The sequence below is a fragment of the Myotis nattereri genome, assembly GCF_964212035.1.
Source record: "Myotis nattereri genome assembly, chromosome: 10".
In the NCBI taxonomy this organism is placed as follows: domain Eukaryota; kingdom Metazoa; phylum Chordata; class Mammalia; order Chiroptera; family Vespertilionidae; genus Myotis; species Myotis nattereri.
In genome coordinates this window covers 52,561,245-52,574,428 of record NC_138085.1, presented here as the reverse complement: position 1 = coordinate 52,574,428, position 13,184 = coordinate 52,561,245, and the positions used below count along the sequence as shown (strand labels likewise).

The 13,184-nt window shown below is 39.6% G+C and overlaps 1 protein-coding gene across 4 annotated transcripts in view; it reads left to right on the top strand.

Moving 5' to 3' along the window:
* CCDC85A (coiled-coil domain containing 85A) overlaps positions 1–2,414 on the top strand; it is a 167,818-nt gene extending 165,404 nt beyond the window's left edge. For 3 of the 4 annotated variants that reach the window (XM_081101151.1, XM_081101152.1, XM_081101150.1), the window contains one exon: positions 688–2,414. In XM_081101151.1, coding sequence (XP_080957277.1) covers positions 688–777 — 90 coding nt within the window. In that variant the 3' untranslated portion in view covers positions 778–2,414. The remainder of the gene's footprint in view (positions 1–687) is intronic. The other variant, XM_081101153.1, reaches the window with a different exon arrangement.
* Positions 2,415–13,184: the final 10,770 nt, after the last annotated feature.

The window sequence follows — 13,184 nt, the reverse complement described above, 5'->3', positions numbered from 1 at the left end:
TTGTAATTGTATCTAGTTCAGTGATTCTTGAAGTTATTCTTATCTTTTCCCTGCGTGTGTGTGCTTTCTGTTTTGGTAATCTGAGAAATCGTACTGTTTGGTAGCTAAGATTTATGATTGAAGCCCCAAAACTGCGGGGAGAAGCAGGGAAATTTACTAGTGGCCCTAAAGCTATCAGCTCAGGACTTAAATAGCTCAAGATCAAAGCGTCTTCATTTTCCTTTGATATCCCTTGTAATAGAGGTATAATAGAGGGACCAGAATGATTTTGCTTAAGGATTCTTTAAGTCTAGCTATGCATTAGAAGCAATCACATTGGGGGCTTTTAAAAAATACAGATGCCTGCACCTCACCTCCACCAATGCAGTCAGCCTCCGAGGGTGGGAGTTCCTGTTTAGCATGCAGCTAGAGTGGAGTGCCACTCAAATACCTAGACTAAGTTGGCAGTCCATTCTTCAATTTTGACCCTGGTTCCTAACAAGCCCGGTGGTCCAACAACTGAGTAATTCTTGTGATTTAGAAGCTTGCACCACATCTTACTTTCTTTGTGTTTGAGCTCATTCATGTGGCTATTTTGTCTCTTGTCTTCACATTCGTCTTTGCCCCTCTCATAGATATCCCTTACCAGTAAAAACACACGCGTCTTTGTGGAAGAGAACAATGAAGATGTTTTGTTTTCTTTTAAAGGTTGTGTGGAGGAAACTTGGAGATGCTGCAGGTTCGTGTCCTGGGATTAGGCAGCACTTGTCTGGCAACCAGTACAAAGGACCAATGTGAGAAACACTCTTTCAAACACGAGGTCGCCACTGCCAGGAAGAGGTAACGGGAAAGAAGAAGAAAAGAGTGGATTTCCGCAAACCTGAACTCATGGAGTGATTGCACATATTTTCCCTCTAAAAACCTTTAGTATAACTAAAGCTGTATTTTATGTCTCTCGCTTCGATGTCTACAATAGTCAATTTCAAACAAGGTAGCTTTGAAAGTCGCCATTTTGGTACCAATATTTTCATTAGAACTAAAACGTTTTTGACTCCTTAGCTTATAACTGGGAAAAACGCATGATTGGAAGGGTACAGTAGAGCCTTGGTGGTTGATAGAGTTGACTCATTACATTTAATGTGGGAGTTTCCTACCATGTCGTATTGAAAATAAGAAGAGGTAGTATCTTCCAGCTTCCCAAGTTTGAAACTTGAGTACCTAATTGTTATATTTTAGTCAACAAAATACTAGTTCCTGCCGCACAATTTAGATGCAAGGTAAGATAAGGTTTCTGGGGTTTTGTTTTGAGGTGCTAAAATGTCACATAAATTCTCCTTAACAGCTGGTAGCAAGACTTTATATAGAGTGATTATCAGAGAGTACCACTTATTTCAAGTGATCAAATAAATATATCTTTTCTTTTAATCTTGATGTATTTTTCATGAAGACACGCCTTGGGGGACATGTCCATATTCATTCAGTGTACCCATTGATGTTAATATTACCAATTTCAATTGAAGAACAAGCAAACATAATTTTTCTAAGTGTTTTCAGCTGTGAGATGTCAATTTCTACAATTTAGTTTCTAGACATGCTGTTATATTTAATAAACTTCATGTAAACTTTAAAATATTGCACTGCATTTATGAAAAGCTTTCTTTGTCTACAGCAGCTATCTAATGTTTTATGAAACTGGCGCATGCCCTTGATTATTGAGGCTAAAAGCTTTGTTCAGGCTGCTTGAGGTTTGAAAAAGAGGTGTGCTAGCTTTGCTTAGTTTCTTATTTTTGGTATATATAATATTAGACTGTGTGTATTGGAAATGCTATGATAGGTATTTTGTGTTTATTCAAATGCAATGACAGTTTCCTGTATGAATGTGCAAAAGGCCTGTGACAGAATGCTAAGTTTTTACTGTGGTTTAAGATTTTAAAAGTAGGAATGCAACAATTCCCAGTTTTCAGATTGCTTCTAAATTATTCTATTGTTGTTTTTAAATGGGCTCATTAGCTTAATAATTGTCAGTTTTTAGAATGTTGTGATGAAAAACCAGTACTTTGCTTTCAGAAAACATTTATGAATTAATTTACTATAGAATAATCTCTAATTCTCATAATTGGGTTACCATTTAAGGCCATCTTTCCTTTATATCTTTTAAGTATGACTATTTTGTAAAAGAAAATTGCTTGCTTTGTTTACACCTTCTCTTGTTAGAAAAAAAGTTTTCATCCTTACGTTGTTGTATTCCTACACTCTGAAGACATTTAAAATAAGTTTTTGTGCCTGCAGAAGCTAATACAAGGAACACTGGTCTTTTGACAAAATACTTGTGTAAATTTTGATACTGTATTAAAACTATTTTTTTAAAGTTCTGCATAAAATTGAGTATTAAGTATGTGTTCATCTTAGCACTGGTAATAAATTATTTAATCTCATGGTGGTTTTTTTTTCGTCTTCAAAATGTTTTTCCTAAATGAGTTTTCTGTAGTAACTAAATACCATCATGCTCTTGTGTGGTGATGACAGTACTACAGATGCCTTTGTTTTATATTTAAGACAATAAGTCATGTTTTTAAACATGCTCAGGAAGGATTTAGTATTCAGATATAACTCACTATTCTCTATTATAATGTAGTAAAAATTTTAGAATATTTTGAATTAGTTTGTTACAAAACTTCATTTGTTATTTTAATTCATATAGATTAAAATTAAACCTAACTCAACTCTATTATTTAAAAATTATCAGAAGGAAATTTACTGGAAGGAAAATACAGAGGCTAAGTTTTTAATTTCTTTAGTATTTTAGGAAGCAGTAATATAACGAAGACATAAATTGGAAAGCACCGACATGCATGATAAGAGAACATACTTCTTAAAAATGACTATTAAGATTGTGGAATAAGGCTTCCTACATTTAGCATTAGCCCCAACTTTTAATGACGTAGTAGATGTATAGTCCAGGGCCTGAATCTTGCCAATTGCCTACTATGTTTATCAATAAAAATGAGTGGCACTGTTCTCTTATATGACCAGTGTATGATTTAATTTTCCCTAGAACAAATGTTAATTTCTGGGCAGAATATTGTTTTCCAGCTCTGAAGCTGATACGTAAGAATCCAAGTATTTTAAGTTTCTAGCTTGCTCAAACTTGTTGATGGAAATCAACTATAGGAAGGAAGCTAGGAAAACCACAAGTTGTTAGGTTTGATCGAGCAATTGAGTTGATACCCCTTCCCCAGGAACTGGCTTTTCAGGCCATTTCACAATGGACAGTCCCTTTGCTGAGACCACATTTCACTTGCGGTGACCACATTCCATTATCTCCCCGCTGGGTATGCACAAATAATTCTCCGTCCAGAAAAAAGCCCGCCAAAAGTCCTTTTACAGCCGCCAACTCCCTTCATTGGGTGCTGGAGCTATCCAGGCTCAGCCAGCTGGTGTGGGGGTGATCGAATAAATTCATAATTCCTCACCACCCTGGCCGCATGCGTTCCTCCTTCGGCAACCTAACGCAAATGTGGGGAGATGAACCAACATGCTACTGAACTGGATTTAAAAAAAAAAATCCACAATGACAGCGGAGTAAGTGGAAGCTACACCCACCTCCTGCCAGGACCAGCCTGGAATTACAGCTAAAGTACTGAACAATCAACCTAACCACAGAATTGGCCTTCTAACCAAGAATTGACAGAAGCAGCCCCATCTACACTGGCAGGAAGGGCAGAGATGCAGGTGGAAACATGAAAAGAGCTGCACAGTTGAAATCCCAGAGGGATATCTCAGCTGCCTGGGCTTCCCGGCCCAGAGCTACAGAGCTGGGAAGAGGTGACCACATAACAACTGACTGTGAAAATCAGAGATACTGTCCAGCCAGGGAGACGGGGTCTTCTAGAGACATGGTGCCCTCCTATAGGACCAGTGCACAAAATCCCATGTGTGGTCACTCACCCTAGGCTCTGGCAAAGGAAGGGGAGATGGGTTTGTGGATCTGGGAAGAGAGATGAAGGGACAGCCGCCAGGATCCTTTCACTGAGTCCCTCTCCCACATTGCAGGCGCCATCCTTTTTTGGGTGGAGCACTCCACTCCTTAGGGCATCAGCTTGAGGGAGAAATAGCCCCACCCTGAGGTTCCCTGCCTGGGCCAGGCACACTCAGAGTGTGACTGAGCTGTGTGGCTTTGGGTGGGGGCCATCTCCCACTATCATGTGAACCTGCCTGGCAGTGCCTCCCTGAAGTGGGAGATACACTAGCCCCACCCTCCCAGCTCCTGGTGGCCCCACTCTGCTGAGCTTGGGCTCCCAGCAGAATCTGAGACAGACTGAGCTGTGTGGCTCTAAGATGGGGGCCGGTTTTCCCTCGCCTGCCTGACCAGTGCAGAGCCTTCCCTTCACATTGCCAAATCTTGATTTGTTTGGGCCTGATAAACTCTGCTGGCCTCCCCAAGACCTTGCCCCACCACCAGAGTCTATGGGCACCTCACGGGAAGAGCAGCTAGATTGGCCTACTTTGCTGAGTGGCCTCAAACCCAGCACTGGCAGTGAGTTTAGACCTGTATCAATCTGGTGAACACCACTTGCCTCTACCTGGCCAATCACTGAGAACCTACCTCATGCAAATTGGAATTGCCAGAGGCACTTTCAGTGACCACAAAAGACCCTGAGTAGCCACAGCAAAGTTGGAGAAAGAACAAAATTGGAGAAATCACGGTACCGGGTATCAAACTCTACCATAAGACAGTAGTAGTATAAAAACAGTATGATACTGGCATAAAAACAGACATGTCGATCAATAGTACAGAATAGAGAGCCCAGAAATAAACCCACACCTTTATGGTCAATTAATATTTAATAAAGTAGGCAAGAACATGAATAGACTGTCATTTGCCTCATTGCAACAAATCATACTGGGAAAATTGGAAGGATCTATGTGTGTGTGGGTGGCGGGGGGGGGGGGGACTATCTCACCTTCTAGCACCATACACAAGAATAAACTCAAAATGGATAAAGACCTAAATGTAAGGCTTGACATCATAAAAATTTTAGAAGAAAACAGGAAGTAAACCTCAGACATTTCTCATAACAATAGTTTTTCTGCTCCTTGGGCAAGGAAAATAACAAAAAATAAACATATGTGACTACATCAAAGTAAAAAGGTTTGCACAGCAAAGGAAACCATCAACAAGGTGAAAAGACGACTCACTGAACAGGAGAACATATTAGCTAAATGATATATCCATTAAGGGGTTAATATCCAAAATTTATAAAGAACTTATAAACACCTCGCCAAAACAAAAACAAAAAATAATCCAATTTAAAAAAATGGGCAAAGGATTTGAACAGACACTTCTCCAAAGAGGGCATACAAAGAAATGCAAATTAAAACCACAATTCGATATCACTTCATACCTGTTAGAATGGCTATCGTCAATAAATCAACAAATGTTGGTGAGGATGTGGAGAAAAGGAAACCATGGTGGGAATGCAGATTGGTACAGGCACTGTGGAAAACAGTATGGAGTTTCCTCAAAAAATTAAAAATGGAACTGCCTTATAATCAGCAATTCCAATTCAGAGCCCAAAACACGATTTAGAAAGAATAAATGCACCCCTATGCTCATTGCAGTGTTATTTACAATAGCCAAGATTTGGAAGCAGCTCAAGTGCCCAGCAGGAGATGAGTGGATAAAAGAGCTGTGGTACATTTACACAATGGATTACTACTCGGCCATAAAAAAGGAAATACTATCTTTTGTGAAAGCATGAATGGACCTGGAGAACATTATGCTAAGTGAAATAAGCCAGTTAGAGAAAGATAAATACCATATGATTTCACTTATATGTGGAATCTAATGAACAAAATTAAACTAACAAACAATAGAAACAGACTCACAGCTGGAGGTAGGGGGGTTGTTAGGGAACTGGGTGAAAAGGGTGAAGAGATTAACTAAAGTAAACAGTATGGTGATTACCAGAGGGAAAAGGGATTCAGGGGAGGTAGCAGAGGATAAAGGGGGGGGGTGGTGGAGATAAATGGTGACAAAGGAGACTTTATTTTGGGTGGTGAACACACAATACAATATATAGATGATGTATTATAGAACTGTATACTTGAAACCTGTATAATTTTATTAACCAATGTGCCCCCCTGAATAAAATCAATAAAAATAAGAATCGAATAGTTAAATAAGAGATCAAATGATAGAGACAAATAAAATGTAAATACGGCATGCCAAATTTTTTTTTGAGATGCAGCAAAAGCAGTACTAAGAGGTGAGTTTATACCTTTGCAGGTCTACCTCCAGACACAAGAAACACCCTAAGTAATCTAATATTGCTCCTTAAAGAACTGAAACAAGAAGAGCACACAGAGCCCAAAGTCAGTAGAAGGAAGGAAATAATTAAAAATCAGACTGGGAATAAACAATGCAGAGAACAAAAAGATAGTAGGGGAAAAAATGAAACAAAGAGCTTGTTTTTTGAAAAGATAAAATTGACAAACCCCTGGCTAGACTCGCTAAGGAGAAAAGAGGCTACTCAAATAAATAAAATCAGAAATGAAAGAGAAAAAGTTCCAAGGGACACCACAGAAATATTGAGGATTGTACAAGGGTATTATGAAGGGTTATGCACTAGAAGAAATGGACAAATTCTAAGTATACAGCCTTCCTGAATCATAAAGAAGTGGAAGAACGTAAGTAGACTGATTTCTCATGAGGAAATCAAGACAGTACTAAAAAAAAAATCACAAAACAAAAGTCCAGGATCAGATGGCTTCACGGGTGAATTCTACCAAATATTCAAAGAAGATGTAATACCATTTTTTTTTCTTTAACTCTTCCAAAAAGTTGAGAAAGAGGGAATAGTTTCTAACTCAGTTTAAAAAGCCAACATTGCCCTGATAACAAAACCAGGCAAGGGCAACACTCCAAAAAAGAAAATCCTGGCTAGTGTGGTTCAGTGGTTAAGCATCAACCTATAAACCAAGAGGTCACTGGTTCTTCTCCTGGCCAGGGGGCATGCAGGAGGCAGCAGGTGATGTTTCTATCTCACTGATGTTTCTATACCTTGCCCTTCCTTTCTTTTAAAAAAATCAATTAAAACATATTAAAAAATAAATATGTAAAAAAACTATAGGCCAGTATCTCTGAGGACATAGATGAACAAATATTAAACAAATTACTAGCAAATCAAATAACAATTTAGAAAAAAGAGCACATTTCACAATCAGGTGGGGTTCATTCCAGAGATGCAAGGATGTTTCAGTATCTTCCAATCAATGTGATACACCACATTAACAAAATAAAAGATAAAAATCATATGATCCCATAATAGATGAACAAAAAGCATTTGACAAGATACAACATCCATTTATGATCAAAACAAAACTCAATAAAATGGCTGTAAAAGGAAAGGACCGCAACATAATAAAAGCCATATATAACAAAGCCTAGATTAACATATTCAATGGTGAGAAGTTTAAGGCTTTTCCTCTATGATCAGGTAAATGACAAGGATGCCCACTCTTTCCACTGCTATACTGGAAACCCTTTGCTGGAGCACTTAGTCAAGAAACAGAAATAAAAGGCACCTAAATTAGGAATGAAGAAGCAAAACTGTCACTGTTTATAAATGACATGATCCTATATATAGTAGAAAACCCTATAGACTTCACACACACACACACACACACAGCTATTAGAACCAATAAACAGTAAAGTTGCGGGGTACAAAAATCAATACATAAAGATCTGTTGCAATCCTATATACTAATAATAAACTATACCTACAATTGCAGCAACAACAACAACAAAAATCCCTAGGAATGAACTTATCAGAAGAGGTGAAAGACCTGCACACTGAAAACTTCAAGACATTGTTGAAAGATATATAAGAAAAATCACTGAAATGGAAAGATATCCCGTGTTCATGACTGGAAGAATTAACATTGTTAAAGTGGCCATATATTTTAAAACAATACAAAGACTTCATGAAATCCCTATCAAATACCAATGGCATTTCTCACAAAAATATAACAAAAAATTCTGAAATCTGTATGAAACCACAAAACCAAATAGCCAAAGCAATTTTTAGGAATAAGAACAAAGCCAAAGGTTATCACACACCCTGAATTAAAACTGATTTTAAAACTATATTAATCAAAACAGTATAGTATCAGATAAAAAACAGACACAGAGACCAATGAAAATAGAATTAAGAGCCTAGAAATAAACCCACACAGCCCTAGTCTGTTTGGCTCAGTGTATAGAGCGTCAGCCTGAGGACTAAAGGGTCCTGAGTTCGATTCTGGTCAAGGGCACATACCCAGGTTGCAGGTTCAGTCCCTAGTGGGGGCCATGCAGGAGGCAGCCAATCAATGATTCTCTCTCATCATTTATGTTTCTATCTCTCCCTTCCGCTTCCTTGCTCTCTGAAATCAATAAAAATATAAAAATAAAAAAATAAACTCACACATATATCAGCAACTAATATTCAACAAAGGAGCCAAGAATCCTAAATAATGAAGAGCTAATATGCAAATAGACATCATGCCCTCGGGCCGGAACTGCTCAGACACTCAACACTGGGGAGAGAAGAATGGGGAGCAGCCAGGCACAAATGAGCTTGCTAGAGAGGAATGGGGACCAGCCAGGCTGCGGCCCGGGAGAGGGACAAGCCACCCACTTCACAGTCCCAGGCACCTACGGCTGGGCAAAGCCACCCGTCCACAGTCCCCTGCGGCTGCGGCCAGCCTGGGCGAAGCTGGCCCCGGTCCTGGGTGCCTGCTACTGGCCGGAGGATGGAATCCTGGGTCCCAGGTGTGGGGCAAGGCAGAGGCAGTTAGGGGCGATGAGGCAAGCAGGGGAGCAGTTAGGGGCGATCAGGCAGGCAGGCAGAGGTGGTTAGGGATGATCAGGCAGGCAGGCAGGCGAGTGATTAGGAGCCAATGGCCCCGGAATTTGAGAGGCAGTCGGACATCCCCCACGGGGTTCTGGATTGGAGAGGGTGCAGGCTGGGCTGAGGGATCCCATACTCCCGTGCATAATTTTCATGCACCGGGCCTCTAGTATTAGTGGAGAGAAATTGTGCACCTGTGCGTAAGGCATGTAAGGGAAATGAATGCAACACAATCAGTCATTAGTGAATGTTGTAGTTCTTTATTAATAATTATGTATAACAGGATATTGTAAAAATTAAGTTACGCAATTTTTATTAAAATGTTTCTTACATACCATTATATTGGCTGGGCCACAAAAATATTGGTTGTGGGCTGCAAGTTTCACATGCTAGACACAGCCTGCCCAAAAGTTGTCCCACTATCTCCTTTATATTTAACTAGAGGCCCAGTGCACGAATTCTGCATGGGTGGGGTTCCTTGCAGGGAGGGATCATGGGAGGTTGGCTGTGGGAGTGCACTGACCACCAGGGAGCAGCTCCTGCACTGAGCATGTCCCCTGGTGGTCAGTGTGAGTCAGTGACCAGTCATTCTGTCGCTCAGTCCTAACAGTTGCTTGGGCTTTTATATATATAGGTGAAGCAAAGCTGAAATATCTCCCAAACCCAGCATCCTGTCCTGCTTGTACTAAAGGCAAGTTGTAAGATAAACACACCAGGCTAATAAGGAAATTTCAATCCTAAAATGAATATACAACCAAATATCACCCAACATTGAAGGGAAGCCACAACTATGAGTCAAAAGCACAAAACTCAACCAAGAAAAGAATATATACCAAGTAAAATAATTAAGAAGACTTCAGAAGTACAGCCAATATTCTCAGAAAGATGGTAAATATTGCATTTATTTAAAAGAATTTTACATCTCAGGAATAAAATGCTAGTGTAAAAAAACTCAATACATTAGCTATATAGCAAAAAGGACACCTCTGAGAGCAATTTAGCAAGATTGAGACCAAGAAACTTTGCCAGAATTAGCAGATCTTTTAAAGTCTGGAAGTTAAGAAAAATGGAGGCTTTGTCCTAAGATTTCACTGTGCTTTCTCTCTCACATACTCTCTACTGTTTCCCTTAATCCTTCCCTCCTTCTCTTTCCTAATGTTTTTTAATAGCCATATTTTATGAGTTTCAATGTCAAAGGCTACCTAGAACCCTTTGGAAATAATGGTAAATAAGTGAAATATAGTCTCATTTTGTTGAGGTTTAATACTGTCCCTTTAAAACACAGATATTCTCATTTTGCAATAGAGTTTCTCATAGTTTTGATGCCCAAGTTATAATTCCATTTGGTCTTATTACCAAGAAGCTTTTTGTTTCCTTTCCTAGGTCCTTCATTTTTCTAGATCCTGTTCTAAAGTGGTAGCATACAATACAGAACATCATAATTGCCATGGCAACAGATTCATATGCTAATCAGCAATGCAGTTTTATGGAAGCACAAAAGGTCCGAATTTGGCCTTTGATTCTAAGAACCATTGTTGGGTATGGGCCAAGCTGCATGAGTTTAATATAGCATTACAGAAAGATCTTATAAAAATCTGTTTTCCCTGCAAGAATCCAGTTTGGTAAGAATGGGTTTCTTATAGGCCAGGAAAGATGTCTCTAGGGTATTTTCACCCATACCTAGCCCTTCCAATAAATAGTGACCACACTGATTGGCCACCCAGGATTCATTTCCCCTCCTCCTTTGGTAGAGAGCCTTTTTTTGCTTTAGAAATACACCCTCTTTCACACTGTCCAACAGATTCAGGAGAAGCTGTTCCCAGTTCCAGAGCTGTATCTTGATTAGTCTAAAGCCTAGACTCAAGTCTGCCTTGGTATTCTCCTCTGCCTGCCACTAATTAGCTCAGGAAGGGAATCTTACACAAGTCAGCATATGGTCCAAAAGTGGCCACATGACCTAAAAAGGCTCATACAAGCTCGTAAGGAAGAAATGTTATGGGTAGAGACAAGGTTTACTTCTCTCTCTCGCTCGATGTGCTAAGAAAGATTTGTTTGTTACTTGCAGCCATACTGGCTTTCATTAGCAAAGCCATCCTGAGAAGAAAGCATACACACAGGAAAAGGTAGAGAGAGCCAAGAGAATAGTGGAGAAAGGGAGCTAAAACATGGGTTACACTTTGTCTAGAATCCACTCTACTTCTGGATTCTCAAATAGGTAGATTAATTTTTTTTCTAATTGTTATAAACGAATTTGGTTTGGGATTTTGCTACTGCCTCAAATCCTACTAATAAATTTGTACACTTTAAATATTACAAATTGGATATATGTTCTCATAATATAGTAAATTAGAGGATAAATACTCTAAATGATGGTGGCTCAGTTTTGGGTATTTTAGAGTGTGTTTAAACAACTGATTCCTTTAACTACTGTCATAAAACAAAGGTTCTTTATTATCTTTAAGTAATGGAATAAAAGAAAATAACAAATGGGGCTTCATAGGTTTCTTCATTTCTTCTCCTGGTTTATTTTCACTTATATTTTCAACTCCTATCCTGACCCCTCCCTACTCTAATCCGCTGGGAGAAAAGGTAGGAAACAATGCTGAGGCAGAGTCTCAACAGTAAAGGGAGACTGCTTGTGCAGCACATGGGGGAGAGGGAGACGGAGGGGCCAGGATGGTGGGCTCAGGCAGATGTGGGTGAAGATGCCCCTGGGAAGAAAGGAAAGGCATCCTAGGAATTCTAGAGTTCCCAAGAACAAAACTGCACCAGAGATGTTAGCAGGACTCTGGATTTGGAGTTTCCCAATTTTTCCAAATTATGAAATGTTTCAAAGACAGCAAAAATAGAGACATATTTTAACAATGTTGACATTTTGCTATATTTATATTTGATTCAATATTAAGAAAAACCATTTAAGTTGATTTTGAACCTCCTTCTTTATTATCTCCTTCCCAACCTAAAGGCAAAACCTGTTCTAAAGCTGGCATGTATCCTTTGCATTCATAGTTTTATAACATAAACTAGAGGCCTGGTGCAGAATTAGTGCACGGGTGGGGTCCCTCGGCCTGGCCTGAGGGATTGGGCTGAAACCAGCTCTCTGACATCCCCTGAGGGGTCCCGGACTGCGAGAGAATGCAGGCCAGGCTGAGGGACCCCAGCAGTGCATGATCAGGGCCGGGGAGGGACGTGGGAGGTTGGCCAGCTGGGGAGGGACCACGAGAGGTATCCAGGACATGTCTGGCCCATCTCACTCAGTCCTGATTGTCCAGACCCCAGCAGCAAGCTAACCTACTGGTCAGAGCGTCTGTCCCCTGGTGGTCGGTGTACGTCATAGCGAGTGGTTGAGCAGCCTTAGTATATCATTACGATATGATATGCTTTGATTGGCTGAATGGCCAATTGGACACTTAGCATATTAGGCTTTTATTATATAGGATAAGTGCATGCAAACACAGGACACTGTTCATGGGTTGGGGTCCAAGGTGGTGGCAGTGCAGGAAGATGTTGAGCTTGCCCCTCCCATGAGCAAACTCAAATAACATGGATATAAAGAACAAGGACTCCTGCGAGATACCTGAGAGCTGAACAAACAGCTTCTAAACAACAAACAAGAGAAAGAGACAGAAGAGAGAAGGCCGGCGCCCTCTGGGAGCTTATTCCAGCCATTTTGTATCAGTGGAATTATATGATATTTGGTCTTTTGTGATTGACTTCTTAGTATTGAGATTATTCACTTAGTATTTTCACAGTTCATCCCTGTTATCACATGGTCAGTACTTCATGCACTTTATTGCTGAATAGCTTTTGACCTTATAAATATACAACAGTTTACCTATTCCTCAGTTGATGGCCATTTGGACTGTTTCCACTTTAAGCTATTATGGATTAGTTCATACGAACATTTACACACCAAATTTTGTGTGTTCCTGTTTTTTTCTCTGGGGTATATACATGGGAGTGGAATAACCTAATTGTAAAATGGGTAGAGGTTTTGGATAGGAGATAGACAAATGGCCAAAAAATACCTGAAAAGTTGCTCAATATTAGGTATGAGGGAAATGCAAATCACAACCACATAAGGAATTTCTCACATATTATACACATATATGTGTACATATATGTATATATATATACACACAAAAACATTAGGAATCTGTAGACATATAGGTCTCTACATTGTCACTAATGTTACTAACTTATGATAGAATTCTTTTCTATATGAATGCTCACTGCAGCAAGTTCCTATCACTTGACATCCCACTGAACATCTATCATAACAAAACAATACTCAATTCTGCAATGCTGGCT